Source organism: Oncorhynchus kisutch, unplaced genomic scaffold, assembly GCF_002021735.2.
Source record: "Oncorhynchus kisutch isolate 150728-3 unplaced genomic scaffold, Okis_V2 scaffold2680, whole genome shotgun sequence".
NCBI classification, from domain to species: domain Eukaryota; kingdom Metazoa; phylum Chordata; class Actinopteri; order Salmoniformes; family Salmonidae; genus Oncorhynchus; species Oncorhynchus kisutch.
In genome coordinates, this window is record NW_022264625.1 from 412,592 (window position 1) to 432,779 (window position 20,188).

The window sequence follows — 20,188 nt, forward strand, 5'->3', positions numbered from 1 at the left end:
AGAGCAGAGTGTGTGGGAGAGAGAGAGCAGAATGTGGGAGAGAGAGAGAGCAGAGTTACTCACACACACACACAGAGGACACACACACACAGGTCACACTGGACACACACACACACATAGGACACACTGGACACACACACACACATAGGTCACACTGGACACACACTGGACACACACACTGGACACACACACACACACACACACACACACACACACACACACACAGGACACACTGGACACACACAGGACACACTGGACACACACACACACAGGACACACTGGACACACACACACACAGGACACACTGGACACACACACACACTGGAGATACTAACACACACACACACACACACACACACACTGGTGACACACACACACACACCGGTGACACACACTCACAAACACACACACACACACAGACACTGGAGACACACACACACACACACACACACTGGTGACACACACACACACTGGAGACACTAACACACACACACACTGGAGACACACACACACACACACACACACACTGGAGACACACACACACACACACTGGAGACACACACACACACACACACTGGAGACACACACACACACACACACACACTGGAGACACTAACACACACACACACACACACTGGAGACACACACACACACACACACTGGAGACACACACACACACACACTGGAGACACTAACACACACACACACACACACACACTGGTGACACACACTCACAAACACACACACACACACTGGTGACACACACACACACTGGAGACACACACACACACACACACACTGGTGACACACACACACACTGGAGACACTAACACACACACACTGGAGACATATCACTTTGTCTAAGTAAGTAATGGTAAGAATGTTTATCATACTTGAGTTTCTCCAGTCTGCAGTGTGGATCCTCCAGTCCAGCAGAGAGCAGTCTGACTCCTGAGTCTCCTGGGTGATTGTAGCTCAGGTCCAGCTCTCTCAGGTGTGAGGGGTTTGACCTCAGAGCTGAGGCCAGAGAAGCACAGCCTTCCTCTGTGACTAGACAGCCTGACAACCTGCAAAGAGTCAAATCATATTAAAATCACACTGATATTCATTTTTCAGCATATTCAGATACATCAGTGTCCTGAAACCTTCCATTTCTATTCGTAAAATATTGTATCATCATAACAAAAGACAAATGATCAAAGTATTGCCTGCAGATAGAAACATGTCTAGTACAAATATTATAGTAGACTGACCAGACCAGTTTAAAAATCAGTATCAGTCAGAAGACAGACAGTGAGGTATCAGATTTAGATTGTATTGAGTATACAGTCCACACCATATCTATTTAGACAGTGAGGTATCAGATTTAGACTGTATTGAGTATACAGTCCACACCATATCTATTTAGACAGTGAGGTATCAGATTTAGACTGTATTGAGTATACAGTCCACACCATATCTATTTAGACAGTGAGGTATCAGATTTAGACTGTATTGAGTATACAGTCCACACCATATCTATTTAGACAGTGAGGAATCAGATTTAGATTGTATTGAGTATACAGTCCACACCATATCTATTTAGACAGTGAGGTATCAGATTTAGATTGTATTGAGTATACAGTCCACAATATATATTATTGGATCTGGTGAACAGTTTTCACTTGTTGACCAACTACAGGAATACTGACCTCAGAGTCTCCAGTTTGCAGTGGGGATTCCCCAGTCCAGCAGAGAGCAGCTTCACTCCTGAATCCTTCAGGTCATTGTTACTCAGGTCCAGCTCTCTCAGGTGTGAGGGGTTTGACCTCAGAGCTGAGACCAGAGAAGCACAGCCTTCCTCTGTGACTAGACAGCCTGACAGCCTGCAAAGAGATCATCATGACTTCACAAACACACTGCTAATTTAACACCAGTAGTGTAGAAGGACAATGGTAGATGCATTTGGTTTATTCTCTCAAACAACATATAGATTCATCGTCCGTCTCCTAGAATTGTATGGTCATATTGTTATACTAATGTCAACATCAATGAATTTATTCAATATGTTTTTCAAAATAATATATTATACATATTATAATTCATATTTTTCTCTAAACTGAATATTTCTTCCTGATGATTAGTTCTTATATGTCATTTTATTTACTCACAGAGCAGCTCTGGAGGCTTTGACCACTGGCAGCAGCCTCAGAAGACCTTCCTCTGATCTGGAGTATTTCTTCAGGTCAAACACATCCAGCTCCTTTTCTGAAGTCAGCAACACAAAGACCAGAGCTGACCACTGTGCAGGTGACAGGTTGGGGTTTGAGAGACTTCCTGATCTCAGGTATCTTTGGATCTCCTCCACTAGAGAATGGTCATTCAGTTCATTCAGACAGTGGAACAGATTGATGCTCCTCTCTGGAGAGAGATCCTCCCCGATCTTCTCCTTGATGTACTCGATTGTTTCTTCATGGCTCTGTGAGCTGCTTCTTGTCTTTGTCAGTAGACCTCGTAAGTGCTTCTGATTGGACTCCAGTGAGAGGCCCAGAAGGAAGCGGAGGAAAAGGTCCAGGTTTCCCGTCTCACTTTGTAAGGCTTTATCCACAGCACTCTTGTAGAAAGTAACTTCAGGCTTGTCTCTGAACAGCGAAGAAAAGATACTGGACTTTGTTTGCAGTTTGTCCATTAGATTCTGATTGTTGTTGATGAATGAGAGGAACACATATACAGCAGCCAGAAACTCCTGAATGCTCAGATGAACAAAGCAGTACACCTTGTCCTGGTACAGCCCACATTCCTCTTTAAAGAGCTCTGTGCACAATCCTGAGTACACTGAGGCTTCATTGACATCAATGCCAGCCTCTTTCAGGTCTTCTTCATAGAAAATCAGATTGCCCTTCACAAGCTGTTGAAAAGCCAGTTTTCCCAGTGACAGAATGCTCTCTTTATTCCAGTGTGGACCTGTCTCTTCTTTCCCAAGATACTTTTCATTCTTCTGTTTGGTATGAAACACCACAAGGTGTGTGTACATCTCAGTCAGAGTCTTGGGCATCTCTTCTCTCTTATGTTTCAACATGTGTTCAAGGACTGTTGCAGAAATCCAACAGAAGACTGGAATGTGGCACATGATGTGGAGGCTCCTTGATGTCTTTATGTGTGAGATGATTCTGCTGGCCAGGTCCTCATCACTGAATCTCTTCCTGAAGTACTCCTCCTTCTGTGGGTCATTGAACCCTCGTACCTCTGTCACCTGGTCAACACAACCAGAAGGGATCTTATTGGCTGCTGCAGGTCGGGTAGTTATCCAGAGGAGGGCAGATGGAAGCAGATTTCCCTTGATGAGATTTGTCAGCAGAACATCCACTGAGGTTGACTCTGTGACGTCCCAACAGATCTTGTTCTTCTGGAAGTCAAGGGGCAGTCGGCACTCATCCAGACCATCAAAGATGAACAGAACTTTGTACTTGTCGTAGTTGGAGATTCTTGATTGTTTGGTTTCCATTGAGAAGTGATTAAGAAGTTCAATCAAAGTGTGTTTGTCCTCTTTCATCAAATTCAGCTCCCGAAAAGGGAATGAAAATACAAATTGGACATCCTGATTTGCTTTTCCTTCAGCCCAGTCCAGAATGAACTTCTGCACAGAGACTGTTTTTCCAATGCCAGCGACTCCCTTTGTCAGCACAGTTCTGATCGGTTTGTCTTGTCCAGTTAAGGGTTTGAAGATGTCGTTACATTTGATTGCAGTCTCTGGTTTCGCTTGTTTCCTGGTTGTTGTCTCAATCTGTCTCAGCTCATGTTCATTATTGACCTCTCCTGTTCCACCCTCTGTGATGTAGAGCTCTGTGTAGATCTTATTGAGAAGTGTTGGGTTTCCTTGTTTAGCGATCCCCTCAAATACACATTGAAACTTCTTCTTTAGATTAGATTTGAGTTCACGTTGGCAAATCACAGCAGGATCATCTGAATCTAGAAATAACACAGAGGATATTAATATTACGTCTGTTTTAATGTCTACAGTATTGTAGGACTGTTATAAAGTTGTACATTATAATAATTTATTCTCTTAACTGACTGTATAAATGTGTAAATGTTGTCATAATGCATTACAGACTGGTGTGACTGATCATATTATTATTGGTATTTTTTATTTTTTTTAATTACTCCTTTTTCTCCCCAATTCCAATTGTGTTAGTAGCTACTATCTTGTCTCATCGCTACAACTCCCGTACGGGCTCGGGAGAGACGAATATTGAAAGTCATGCGTCCGCCGATATACAACCCAACCCAAGCTTCTTAACACAGCGCACATCCAACCCGGAAGCCAGCCGCACCAATGTGCCAGAGGAAACACCGTGCACCTGGCAACCTTGGTTAGCGCGCACTGTGCCCGGCCCGCCACAGGAGTCACTGGTGCGCAATGAGACAACGACCTCCCGGTCGCGGCCGGTTACGACAGAGCCTGGGCGCGAACCCAGAGTCTCTGATGGCACAGCTGGCGCTGCAGTACAGCACCCTTAACCACTGCGCCACCCGGGAGGCCTCATTGATGGTATTATTAATGTTGTCTCTCTCTCTCTAATTTAATCACCACAACACATCCCTGCTGCTACTTGATGAGGTCACTAGGTGTTGTGTTAAGGCTGCTACAATATCATTGAGTTACACAGCTACTTTAGCTGTACTTTACCTACAGCTTTTAAATGTTATAAAACAGCATTCAACATGAGGCAGACAGATCTTACATTTCTCCAGTGTGTCAGCAAGCTCCTTCTGGTTCATTTTCCTCAGGATGTGCAGTGTGATCTTCAGAGCCCCCTCTCTGGCACTGCTCTCCTGCTGCTCATCTTCAGCATCCACCACTTCCTTATCCTGCTTCTGACTCTCAAAGCCTCCTGGGAGTTCTGGACTAAGAATCCTCTTGAACATCTTCAGCTCGTTCTTCACAAATGTCATAATTTTCTCTTCAAGCAACTGAAATAAATAAAGTAAATCAGTTAAGCAAGAGAATAAATGCTTTCTCATTAACACATTAATGAATGATTGACAGATCAACTTTACTTGAGGTAAACAAAAACAAATGTACATAACAGGACCACATACACTGAATATGGAGGCCAGGTCTGTTTGATGACTCTGGGAAGACTGACCACTGAGAATCTCTGACTCTGATCGCCCCTGTTGGTTTCTGTGGACAAAACATGAGATTACATCTCCTCATCCAGGGAGGACACACACACACACACACACACACACACACACACACACACACACACACACACACACACACACACACACAGCCTATGGATTATGAAAACAACCAAAATAAATGGGAAAATGGGAGAGGAGACTAGAGACAGTGTTGTTTAACCCACTGACCAGGACCTATGGGTTCTTCTTACCTTTGTTCAGTAGAAAAGTCTCCCTCTCTAAAGGATATAGGTAGTTCCATAGACCAGTCACTCTTCATGGAAACACAGCTGGGAACAGGGGAGGCTGGTCTCTTCTGCTTGATTGGACTTCAACACAACAGAGACAAACATTACATCTCTCATCTACTCTGAGCTCAGATGGGGAAACAAGAGTTTCATTCCAAAAAGCTATTTATCAATTTTCAGAAATGTTCATAAATTAGCTTTTATTGTTTAAAGAAGTTGAAATGAAATGAAACTAAATGATGAGATGTACCTGCTTCTATAAACCAATGAGGTGATGGCACGTGGGTACCTGCTTCTATAAACCAATGAGGTGATGGCACGTGGGTATCTGCTTCTATAAACCAATGAGATGCAGCGCGAACTGCGTCACAAATAGAACTGACTTCTAGACGCTCGTTGACGCGAATAATGAGACTATAAGGAGAACCAGTACTGAGTCAGTATGCAGGGTACCAGGTAGTTGAGGTAATAATGAGACTATAAGGAGTACCAGTACTGAGTCAATGTGCAGGGTACCAGGTAGTTGAGGTAATAATGAGACTATAAGGAGTACCAGTACCGAGTCAGTATGCAGGGTACCAGGTAGTTGAGGTAATAATGAGACTATAAGGAGTACCAGTACTGAGTCAATGTGCAGGGTACCAGGTAGTTGAGGTAATAATGAGACTATAAGGAGAACCAGTACTGAGTCAATGTGCAGGGTACCAGGTAGTTGAGGTAATAATGAGACTATAAGGAGTACCAGTACTGAGTCAATGTGCAGGGTACCAGGTAGTTGAGGTAATAATGAGACTATAAGGAGTATCAGTACTGTGTCAATGTGCAGGGTACCAGGTAGTTGAGGTAATAATGAGACTATAAGGAGTACCAGTACTGAGTCAATGTGCAGGGTACCAGGTAGTTGAGGTAATAATGAGACTATAAGGAGAACCAGTACTGAGTCAATGTGCAGGGTACCAGGTAGTTGAGGTAATAATGAGACTATAAGGAGTACCAGTACTGAGTCAATGTGCAGGGTACCAGGTAGTTGAGGTAATAATGAGACTATAAGGAGTACCAGTACTGAGTCAATGTGCAGGGTACCAGGTAGTTGAGGTAATAATGAGACTATAAGGAGTACCAGTACTGAGTCAATGTGCAGGGTACCAGGTAGTTGAGGTAATAATGAGACTATAAGGAGTACCAGTACTGAGTCAATGTGCGGGGTACCAGGTAGTTGAGGTAATAATGAGACTATAAGGAGAACCAGTACTGAGTCAATGTGCAGGGTACCAGGTAGTTGAGGTAATAATGAGACTATAAGGAGTACCAGTACTGAGTCAATGTGCAGGGTACCAGGTAGTTGAGGTAATAATGAGACTATAATTGAGATAATATGTACATGTAGGTAGGGGTAAAAGTGACTAGGCAACCAGAATAGAGATTACCACTCCTCATCCAGGGAGTTCAGACACACACACACACACACACACACACACACACACACACACACACACACACACACACACACACACACACAGGGAGGGAATGTTGTGTTTGTTTAATATTGTTTTAGGACTATGAAAATGGACAAAATGATTAGCCTTTGGATTATGAAAACAACAACAATAAATGGGAAAATGGGAGAGGAGAAATGACTAGAGACTGTGTTGTTTAACTCACTGACCAGGACCCATGAGTTCTTCTTACCTTTGTTCAGTAGAGTCTCCCTCTCTAAAGGATATAGGATGATTCATAGACCAGTCACTCTTCATGGACACACAGCTGGGAACAGGGGAGGCTGGTCTCTCCTGCTTGATTGGACTTCAACACAACAGAGACAAACATTACATCTCTCATCTACTCTGAGCTCAGATGGGGAAACATAAGAAGAGTTTCACAAATAGAACTGACTTCCAGACGTTAGTTAATGGCGCGAGCAGTGTGTCATTTTTAATGACGAAATTCATTTAGCGTCGCGAGCGTTGTAAGTCAGTCTGTCAGCCCCGCTAAAAGGCTCGTGTCGTTACTCTGCCTTCTCCGGGGGATGTTGAGGTAAATTTACTAACCGGGAGGGTTGAATGATGTAATTTATTGAAGGGCTGGAAGACGCACTCTCGCGGTTGTTTACTCACAATATCAGATATTAAGATGATTTTTATAATGAATGTAAACTGAGGTTCAATACCTGCTATTGAGGCGCTAGCTAGCTTACCGAGCTGTACCGACTAGCTAGGATAACTAGGATGCTGCTGGTAGAGTAGCTAGCTGGCTTACCGAGCTGTACCGACTAGCTAGGATAACTAGGATGCTGCTGGTAGAGTAGCTAGCTAGCTTACCGAGCTGTACCGACTAGCTAGGATAACTAGGATGCTGCTGGTAGAGTAGCTAGCTAGCTTACCGAGCTGTACCGACTAGCTAGGATAACTAGGATGCTGCTGGTAGAGTAGATAGCTAGCTTACCGAGCTGTACCGACTAGCTAGGATAACTAGGATGCTGCTGGTAGAGTAGCTAGCTAGCTTACCGAGCTGTACCGACTGGCTAGCAGGTCGTTTCTGTCCCTCGTCTCGATGATGATGACGAATCCGGTGAACCACAAAATGAAACAAGGTTAGAGAGTGAAAAGGATCTGGCTACACTCATAATGTCCCTGACCGTAAAGAAAAATGCAAATTGAACAATAAACTTCTCAACACTGTAACAAACTCCGTCGTTATTCCCCAAGATCACCTCAGTCCACTCTGCGCGTAACCGGCTTGGCGCCACAAGGACAGTTCTGTACGTGGACGCGGACAGTTCTGTACGGGGACGGGGACAGTTCCAGAACGCGGACATTAGCAGTGCAACACAATCAACTGAACCCAGTCTTTACAGTGGGTTACATTGGTAATATTCATTTTTTATTATTATGTTAAACAAACATTCTATGTCTTTTTATAACATTATGTTGAGATCTGGGTCCATATCCACAAAGTGTCTCAGAGTAGAACATTGGTCGTATAAGTGCTGAGAATAAAGACATTTTACACTTATGGGTATAAATGACCTAGTTACCTACCCATTACCTAAATTACCTACCCACCTAGTCGGCAGATATTTAGGACTCCTCGTGAGCTGTCCTAAGTAGTTAAGAGTTAACAGCAGGTGTCCTAAGTAGTTAAGAGTTAACAGCAGGTGTCCTAAGTAGTTAAGAGTTAACAGCAGGTGTCTTGATAATACTATAGAATAATGCAGTGAGTCAGTGGTTCCTGAGCCACATGTAATTGCTTTGTAGTAGCAAAAAATAATGTTTTTATATTTCTATGTGATCAATCCATAAATAATATAGACCAACATGCAACAGTATGTCTTGTGCTTTTGGCAATGATTTATGTATAATAATTATGTATAACAAGTGATACCATGTATGTCTGCATAGCATTTTGTCTTCATTTTGGCAGATTAACTCATGCTTATTTCTGAAGATTAACTCAGGTTGGAGTTGGAGCTGTGACCGAAAGGTGGCTGGTTCGAATCCCGGGCCGGGCGCTGGAAAAAACAGGTGGAATTGATCTGACCACTGGAGGGCTGCTGGGTTCACATCCTCAAAACATGAACCTTTTGTTGATCAGAACTCTAGAGGTTCTTCTTCACTGAACCCAAAAATATATATAACTTTTATTGATTTCCTATTTTAAGGAAGTGATAGAAGCCTTTTTGGTTCTAGAAGGAACCTTCTGTTCTAAGAGTGTAAAATAACAAACACGTTTTTCTTCTGATTATTTAATTATCTACATCATGTTATTATTTAATTATCTACATCATGTTATTTCAAGTTCTCCCTTTGGAGCACAACATCATGTTGTTAAATAATAATCCTAAATTGTACATGGCTGTAAATGGGGCAGTTGAAGGCGTCTAGGGCGTAATATGTGTTAGCTGAAAATGAACATTGTATGCAATGTTGTAGGCAACATTATTGGCAAGGGACTTGATGCCTACTATGCCAAAGATATTTAGAGTTGTTAAACGGGTGTGAAGAGTTGTACATTACAACGAGTACAGTCAGGGTGCCGTGGAACCCCTGCAGTACCTCCACAGACCCCAGATTGAGAACCCCTGCAGTACCTCCACAGACCCCGGATTGAGAACCCCTGATTTAGCAGATGCTCTTATCCAGAGTGATTTGTGATTTACAGTAAGTGCTTTCATCTTAAGATAGCTATTTATTTTGGAAATAAACTTAATAAATTCTTCATAAAATTGTGATCTTACCTCTTAGCTTTGGTGTCATGTCCCCCAGAGAGATGCATTTTAGAGGCAGGGCCCCCCTCCTCTCTCTCCCCAGAGAGACTCATTTTAGAGCACTGACCCCTAAACAGAGATCCAACATGTTGGTTGTGGTTAATATGGTGACAACTAATTACTGAATGTCAATTGGTCACATTTATCCATGATCTCTTTGGAGAAATAAAACATTTGCTAACAGACATATAGAAACAATCAGGTGATTTAATGCATCACATGAACATGTAGTTGTGACATTTCATCTCCATGGCAACTGTCTGTAATAATAATAAGTCACTGTTTGTTAAGGTAGTTATAAACAGTACAGTAACAATAATAATAATAATAATAATAATAAGTCACTGTTTGTTAAGGTAGTTATAGACAGTACAGCAACAATAATAATAATAATAATAATAAGTCACTGTTTGTTAAGGTAGTTATAGACAGTACAGCAACAATAATAACAATAATAATAATAATAAGTCACTGTTTGTTAAGGTAGTTATAGACAGTACAGCAACAATAATAATAATAATAAGTCACTGTTTGTTAAGGTAGTTATAGACAGTACAGCAACAATAATAATAATAATAAGTCACTGTTTGTTTAGGTAGTTATAGACAGTACAGCAACAACAACAATAATAATAATAATAACAATAATAATAATAAGTCACTGTTTGTTAAGGTAGTTCTAGACAGTACAGCAACAATAATAATAATAATAATAATAAGTCACTGTTTGTTAAGGTAGTTATAGACAGTACAGCAACAACTAATAATAATAATAATAAGTCACTGTTTGTTAAGGTAGTTATAGACAGTACAGCAACAATAATAATAATAATAATAATAAGTCACTGTTTGTTAAGGTAGTTATAGACAGTACAGCAACAATAATAATAATAATAATAATAAGTCACTGTTTGTTAAGGTAGTTATAGACAGTACAGCAACAATAATAATAATAATAATAATAATAATAAGTCACTGTTTGTTAAGGTAGTTATAGACAGTACAGCAACAACAACAATAATAATAATAATAAGTCACTGTTTGTTAAGGTAGTTATAGACAGTACAGCAACAATAATAATAATAATAATAAGTCACTGTTTGTTAAGGTAGTTATAGACAGTACAGCAACAACAATAATAATAATTATTATTATTATTTTCTAAATGTTTCTGAGAATACAGACAGAAGGGCTAAAACGGACATGATTGATCTGAGGGGGAAATCATTGATCCATTCAAAAAAGTTTTTTTGCATCAAGTAATTGATGTTATATTATGTAAAGTAGACTAGGTTATAATGTATAGTAGTGGGTTGTTAGTGATGTGTAGATGTTATATAATGTAAAGTAGACTAGGTTATAATGTATAGTAGTGGGTTGTTAGTGATATGTTATATTATGTAAAGTAGACTAGGTTATAATGTATAGTAGTGGGTTGTTAGTGATATGTAGATGTTATATTATGTAAAGTAGACTAGGTTATAATGTATAGTAGTGGGTTGTTAGTGATATGTTATATTATGTAAAGTAGACTAGGTTATAATGTATAGTAGTGGGTTGTTAGTGATATGTTATATTATGTAAAGTAGACTAGGTTATAATGTATAGTAGTGGGTTGTTAGTGATATGTTATATTATGTAAAGTAGACTAGGTTATAATGTATAGTAGTGGGTTGTTAGTGATATGTTATATTATGTAAAGTAGACTAGGGTATAATGTATAGTAGTGGGTTGTTAGTGTTATGTTATGTAAAGTAGACTAGGTTATAATGTATAGTAGTGGGTTGTTAGTGATATGTAGATGTTATATTATGTAAAGTAGGCTAGGTTATAATGTATAATAGCAGTTTGTTAGTGATATGCAGATCAAGGTCTATACCTCGGCTATAGCCTACATATCATAGATGACCAGTCTAAACATGTTCAGGTCAGTTCACATAATGTTATAGTCCTACCAGTAGCAGGACAGAGAATGTACTGTGTATAACCTACATATCATAGATGACCAGTCTAAACCTGTTCAGATCAGTTCACATAATGTTATAGTCCTACCAGTAGCAGGACAGAGAATGTACTGTATATAACCTACATATCATAGATGACCAGTCTAAACCTGTTCAGGTCAGTTCACATAACGTTATAGTCCTTCCAGTAGCAGGACAGAGAATGTCCACTATATATACAAAAGTATGTGGACATCCCTTCAAATTAGTGGATTCGGCTATTTCAGCCACACCCGTTGCTGACAGGTGTATAAATAAAATCGAGCAGACCTCCATGCAATCTACATCTACAACGGCTCAACTGTGAAGAAATAGGATGTGAAGTGAAGTGGAAACATTTAGGAGCAACAACGGCTCAACCGTGAAGTGGTAGGCCACACAAGTTCACAGAACGGAACCACCGAGTGCGGAAGCGCATCAAAACGGTCTGTCCTCGGTTGCAACACTCAATACCGAGTTCCAAACTGCAACGTCAGCAAAATAACTGTTCGTCGGGAGCTTCATGAAACTGGTTTCCATGGCTGAGCAGCCGCATACAAGATAACCATGTGCAATGCCAAGCATCGGCTTGATTGGTGTAAAGATCACCGCCATTCGACTGTGGAGCAGTGGAAACGTGTTCTTTAGAGTTATGAATCACACTTCACCATCTGGCAGTCCGACAGAAGATTCTGGGTTTGGCGGATGCCTCGAAAACGCTACCTGCCCGAATGCATAGTGCCAACTGTAAAGTTTGGTGGAGGAGTAATAATGGTCTGGGGATGTTTTTCCTTAGTTCTAGTGAAGATAAATCTTAACGCTACAGTATTAAATTACATTCTAGATGATTCTGTGCTTCCAACTTGGTGGCAACAGTTTGGGGAAGGCCCTTTCCTTTCCTGTTTCAGCATGACAATGTCCCCGTGCACAAAGCGAGGTCCATACAGAAATGGCTTGTCGAGATCAGTGTGGAAGAACTTGACTGGCCTGCACAGAGCCCTGACCTCAACCCCATCGAACACCTTTGGGATGAATTGGAACGCTGACTTCGAGCCAGGCCTAATCACCCAACATCAGTGCCCGACCTCCCTAATGCTCTTGTGGCTGAACGGAAGCAAGTCCCTGCAGCAATGTTCCAACATCTACTGGAAAGCCTTCCCAGAAGAATGGAGGCTGTTATAACAGCAAAGGGGGGACCAACTCCATAGGAATGCCTATGATTTTGGAATGAGATGTTCAACTAGCAGGTGTCCACATACTTTTGGTCATGTTGTATATATAGCCTAATCTAAATCAAGTCAAATGTTATTGGTCACAATGTCAGAGCAGCATAGACTAAGATACAGTAGAATAGTATAGAATACAGTATATACATATGAGATGAGTAATGCATAGACTAAGATACAGTAGTATAGAATACAGTATATACATATGAGATGAGTAATGCATAGACTAAGATACAGTAGAATAGTATAGAATACAGTATATACATATGAGATGAGTAATACATAGACTAAGATACAGTAGAATAGTATAGAATACAGTATATACATATGAGATGAGTAATGCATACACTAAGATACAGTAGAATAGTATAGAATACAGTATATACATATGAGATGAGTAATGCATAGACTAAGATACAGTAGAATAGTATAGAATACAGTATATACATATGAGATGAGTAATGCATACACTAAGATACAGTAGAATAGTATAGAATACAGTATATACATATGAGATGAGTAATGCATAGACTAAGATACAGTAGAATAGTATAGAATACAGTATATACATATGAGATGAGTAATGCATAGACTAAGATACAGTAGAATAGTATAGAATACAGTATCTACATATGAGATGAGTAATACATAGACTAAGATACAGTAGAACAGTATAGAATACAGTATATTCATATGAGATGAGTAATGCATAGACTAAGATACAGTAGAACAGTATAGAATACAGTATATACATATGAGATGAGTAATGCATAGACTAAGATACAGTAGAATAGTATAGAATACAGTATCTACATATGAGATGAGTAATACATAGACTAAGATACAGTAGAATAGTATAGAATACAGTATATACATATGAGATGAGTAATGCATAGACTAAGATACAGTAGAACAGTATAGAATACAGTATATACATATGAGATGAGTAATACATAGACTAAGATACAGTAGAATAGTATAGAATACAGTATATACATATGAGATGAGTAATACATAGACTAAGATACAGTAGAATAGTATAGAATACAGTATATACATATGAGATGAGTAATACATAGACTAAGATACAGTAGAATAGTATAGAATACAGTATATACATATGAGATGAGTAATGCATAGACTAAGATACAGTAGAATAGTATAGAATACAGTATATACATATGAGATGAGTAATGCATAGACTAAGATACAGTAGAATAGTATAGAATACAGTATCTACATATGAGATGAGTAATGCATAGACTAAGATACAGTAGAATAGTATAGAATACAGTATATACATATGAGATGAGTAATACATAGACTAAGATACAGTAGAATAGTATAGAATATAGTATCTACATATGAGATGAGTAATACATAGACTAAGATACAGTAGAACAGTATAGAATACAGTATATACATATGAGATGAGTAATGCATACACTAAGATACAGTAGAATAGTATAGAATACAGTATATACATATGAGATGAGTAATACATAGACTAAGATACAGTAGAATAGTATAGAATACAGTATATACATATGAGATGAGTAATACATAGACTAAGATACAGTAGAACAGTATAGAATATAGTATATACATATGAGATGAGTAATGCATAGACTAAGATACAGTAGAATAGTATAGAATACAGTATCTACATATGAGATGAGTAATGCATAGACTAAGATACAGTAGAATAGTATAGAATACAGTATATACATATGAGGTGAGTAATGCATAGACTAAGATACAGTAGAATAGTATAGAATACAGTATATACATATGAGATGAGTAATGCATAGACTAAGATACAGTAGAATAGTATAGAATACAGTATATACATATGAGATGAGTAATGCATAGACTAAGATACAGTAGAATAGTATAGAATACAGTATATACATATGAGATGAGTAATGCATAGACTAAGATACAGTAGAATAGTATAGAATACAGTATATACATATGAGATGAGTAATGCATAGACTAAGGTACAGTAGAACAGTATAGAATACAGTATATACATATGAGATGAGTAATACATACACTAAGATACAGTAGAATAGTATAGAATACAGTATATACATATTAGATGAGTAATGCCTCGACTAAGGTACAGTAGAACAGTATAGAATGCAGTATATACATATGAGATGAGTAATGCATTGACTAACATAGACTAAGATACAGTAGAATAGTATCGAATATAGTATATACATATGAGAAGAGTAATGCATAGACTAAGATACAGTAGAATAGTATAGAATACAGTATATACATATGAGATGAGTAATGCATAGACTAAGATACAGTAGAATAGTACAGAATACAGTATATACATATGAGATGAGTAATGCATAGACTAAGATACAGTAGAACAGTATAGAATGCAGTATATACATATGAGATGAGTAATGCATTGACTAACATAGACTAAGATACAGTAGAATAGTATCGAATATAGTATATACATATGAGAAGAGTAATGCATAGACTAAGATACAGTAGAATAGTATAGAATACAGTATATACATATGAGATTAGTAATACATAGACTAAGATACAGTAGAATAGTATAGAATACAGTATATACATATGAGATGAGTAATGCATAGACTAAGATACAGTAGAATAGTATAGAATACAGTATCTACATATGAGATGAGTAATACATAGACTAAGATACAGTAGAATAGTATAGAATACAGTATATACATATGAGATGAGTAATGCCAGATATTTATAGCTGAGGCCAGATTCTTTTCACAACATTTCCAACAGAGACCATCATTTCTGTCAAGTCAACACATTTATCTGTCTTCTAATGCAGTGGTGTAAAGTACTTCAGTAGTTTTGAAAAAAAGAAAGAAAATGATGTACTTTTTACTCCGTACATTTTCCCTGACACCCAAAGTACTCATTACATTTTGAATGCTTAGCAGGACAGAAAAATTCACTCACTTATCAAGAGAACAAACCTGATCATCCCTACTGCCTCTGATCTGGAGGACTCACTAAACAGAGAACATCCCTGGTCATCACTACTGTCTCTGATCTGGAGGACTCACTAAACAGAGAACAACCCTGGTCATCCCTACTGCCTCTGATCTGGAGGACTCACTAAACAGAGAACAACCCTGGTCATCCCTACTGCCTCTGATCTGGAGGACTCACTAAACAGAGAACAACCCTGGTCATCACTACTGTCTCTGATCTGGAGGACTCACTAAACAGAGAACATCCCTGGTCATCCCTACTGCTTCTGATCTGGAGGACTCACTAAACAGAGAACATCCCTGGTCATCCCTACTGCCTCTGATCTGGAGGACTCACTAAACAGAGAACATCCCTGGTCATCCCTACTGCCTCTGATCTGGAGGACTCACTAAACAGAGAACATCCCTGATCATCCCTACTGACTATGACCTGGCAGACTCACTAAACACAAATGCTTTGTTTTTAAATGATGTCTGAGTGTTGGAGTGTGACCCTGGCTATCCATGAAGATTGTACTGGGTGACTTTCACTTTAACTTGAGTCATTTTCTATGAAGGAATCTTTACTTTTACTCCAGTTTGAGAACTGAGTTCTGTTTCCACCACTGTTCTAACGTTCCATATGAGACACAGTTTCAACAGACATTCTGGAACTGAGTTCTGTTTCCACCACTGTTCTAACGTTCCATATGAGACACAGTTTCAACAGACATTCTGGAACTGAGTTCTGTTTCCACCACTGTTCTAACGTTCCATATGAGACACAGTTTCAACAGACATTCTGGAACTGAGTTCTGTTTCCACCACTGTTCTAACGTTCCATATGAGACACAGTTTCAACAGACATTCTGGAACTGCGTTCTGTTTCCACCACTGTTCTAACGTTTCACATGAGACACAGTTTCAACAGACATTCTGGAACTGCGTTCTGTTTCCACCACTGTTCTAACGTTCCATATGAGACACAGTTTCAACAGACATTCTGGAACTGCGTTCTGTTTCCACCACTGTTCTAACGTTCCATATGAGACACAGTTTCAACAGACATTCTGGAACTGAGTTCTGTTTCCACCACTGTTCTAACGTTCCATATGAGACACAGTTTCAACAGACATTCTGGAACTGCGTCGGCTACAAAGTTATTTTCCATTTCATATGAGGAAATAAAGTAACGGTCAAGTTTGCGCATTTTAGACCATTCCATTGGTCCTTAAAATATATGTCCACTCAGCTGTAGCACCGGGCCATGCAAAACAAACCTCCCACTGTCGCAGAGACACAGAGTTCTAATCCCAGACGCGTTTCTTCAAGACATCTCTCTTACATTATTTTTGATAAACATATAATTTACTCGAAACCAAGTTTAGCTGTGTTTTTATCCTCCAAAATGTGGGTTACTGCAGTCCTACAAACCCAAAAGGTTTTAATTTGAGAAGGTTCATTTGTTTGCCTCAAATATGAAACTGTCTTCAAATATGTGATGATTAGTTGAATCAGGTGTGTAAGTGCTGGTAAGAACAAAAGGATGGAGAAACCCTGAGATAAACATAAAACCATATCATTGAAAAGCTCCTCCACCATCTTTACCAGACGTGTTACTGATAACATGTCGGCCTACTGATTAGTTTACACTTTGAAAACTGCTGTCTGTCAGCAACTCAGCTCAAGTAGCAGTTCTACTAACTAGTAATATATCATTCCAGGTATTAATTATCTTATTCTGTCCATTAGAATAGATTATTGTTCAGAAATACTTATTTTATTTTTCAATAATCTCTATATAGTGTTTTCTGCTCTGTCGTCTCAAAATGGATCCTGAACAAAAGAACAACTTTACTTTCTGTTTCAGCTCAGCCGCCTCCCCACCCTGATAATAAAGTGTTATATTGGTATCTTCCACTAGATGGCAGTAAACACCTGCTGTAACTAAACTTTACAACTATGTGTTCTGTTTCATACAGGTAGTGTCCCAGAGTTGAAGTGCTGATCTAGGATCAGGACCCCTCTCCATGTAATCTGATTCATTATGATCTAGGATCAGGTCCCCCTTCTCCATGTAATCTGATTCATTATGATCTAGGATCAGGTCCCCCCCTCCATGTAATCTGATTCATTATGATATAGGATCAGGTCCCCCTCTCCATGTAATCTGATTCATTATGATCAAGGATCAGGTCCCCCTCTCCATGTAATCTGATTCATTATGATCTAGGATCAGGTCTCCCTCTCCATCTAATCTGATTCATTATGATCTAGGATCAGGTCCCCCCTCTCCATGTAATCTGATTCATTATGATCTAGGATCAGGTCCCCCCTCTCCATGTAATCTGATTCATTATGATCTAGGATCAGGTCTCACTCTCCATGTAATCTGATTCATTATGATCTAGGATAAGGTCTCCCTCTCCATGTAATCTGATTCATTATGATCTAGGATCAGGTACCCCTTCTCCATGTAATCTGATTCATTATGATCTAGGATCAGGTCCCCCCCTCCATGTAATCTGATCCATTATACTCTGTCAGTTAGGTTAGTATTGAGGAGTAACTATAATGTAGTTGATCCATCCTCAGTGTTCTCCTATCACAGCCATTAAACTCTGTCAGTTAGGTTAGTATTGAGGAGTAACTATAATGTTGTTGATCCATCCTCAGTGTTCTCCTATCACAGCCATTAAACTCTGTCAGTTAGGTTAGTATTGAGGAGTAACTATAATGTTGTTGATCCATCCTCAGTGTTCTCCTATCACAGCCATTAAACTCTGTCAGTTAGGTTAGTATTGAGGAGTAACTATAATGTTGTTGATCCATCCTCAGTGTTCTCCTATCACAGCCATTAAACTCTGTCAGTTAGGTTACTATTGAGGAGTAAATATACTGTTGTTGATCCATCCTCAGTGTTCTCCTATCACAGCCATTAAACTCTGTCAGTTAGGTTAGTATTGAGGAGTAACTATAATGTAGTTGTTGATCCATCCTCAGTGTTCTCCTATCACAGCCATTAAACTCTGTAACTGTTTTAAAGTCACCATTGGCCTCATGCTGAAATCAATGAGTGGTTTCCTTCCTCTCCGGCAACTAAGTTAGGAAGACGCCTGTATCTTTGTAGTGACTGGGTGTATTGATACCCCATCCAAAGTGTAATTAATAATAACTTCACCATCCTCAAAGGCAAATTCAATGCCTGCTTTTGTTTTTCCCATCTACCAATAAGTGCCCTTCTTTGTGAGGCACAGACTTGTGGAGATGGGAATTTGGACTTGTGGTTTTACTTAACTCTCCATACTGGCTAATGATTATAAAGCTGATTCTGAACTAATCATTAATTCATACATTGCGCCCCTGACCTGAGAGGATGGAAGTTCAATATGTAGCTAGATGTAGACGGCTAATGTTTAATAGTTAACTAGCGAACGTTGCGAACCAAGCTTTTTAGCCAAGTAGCCGAGGACATAAAATAAAGGTATGTACAGTATTTATTACCTCTCTCATCCTGCCTCATTTACACATGCTGTATATAGATCTACTGTATTTATTACCTCTCTTATCCTGCCTCATTTACACATGCTGTATATAGATCTACTGTATTTATTACCTCTCTCATCCTGCCTCATTTACACATGCTGTATATAGATCTACTGTATTTATTACCTCTCTTATCCTGCCTCATTTACACGTGCTGTATATAGATCTACTGTATTTATTACCTCTCTCATCCTGCCTCATTTACACATGCTGTATATAGATCTACTGTATTTATTACCTCTCTCATCCTGCCTCATTTACACATGCTGTATATAGATCTACTGTATTTATTACCTCTCTTATCCTGCCTCATTTACACATGCTGTATATAGATCTACTGTATTTATTACCTCTCTTATCCTGCCTCATTTACACATGCTGTATATAGGGGATCTACTGTATTTATTACCTCTCTCAATCTGCCTCATTTACACATGCTGTATATAGGGGATCTACTGTATTTATTACCTCTCTCATCCTGCCTCATTTACACATGCTGTATATAGGGGATCTACTGTCTTTATTACCTCTCTTATCCGGCCTCATTTACACATGCTGTATATAGATCTACTGTATTTATTACCTCTCTCATCCTGCCTCATTTACACATGCTGTATATAGATCTACTGTATTTATTACCTCTCTCATCCTGCCTCATTTACACATGCTGTATATAGATCTACTGTATTTATTACCTCTCTCATCCTGCCTCATTTACACATACTGTATATAGATCTACTGTATTTATTACCTCTCTCATCCTGCCTCAT

General features: G+C 39.1%; 2 protein-coding genes across 2 annotated transcripts in view; both read right to left on the reverse strand.

Moving 5' to 3' along the window:
• The window catches only part of LOC116370645 (NLR family CARD domain-containing protein 3-like), a 277,910-nt gene that overhangs the window by 245,031 nt on the left and 12,691 nt on the right, over window positions 1-20,188 (reverse strand). The gene's annotated exons all lie outside the window — the stretch shown is intronic.
• On the reverse strand, window positions 2,147-4,768 carry LOC116370640 (NLR family CARD domain-containing protein 3-like). Its single transcript, XM_031819841.1, has 2 exons — window positions 4,725-4,768; window positions 2,147-3,948 (listed from the first exon to the last, which is right to left on the reverse strand). The coding sequence occupies exons 1-2, from the start codon at window positions 4,759-4,761 to the stop codon at window positions 2,147-2,149; spliced, it is 1,839 nt and encodes a 612-aa protein (XP_031675701.1). The 5' UTR covers window positions 4,762-4,768.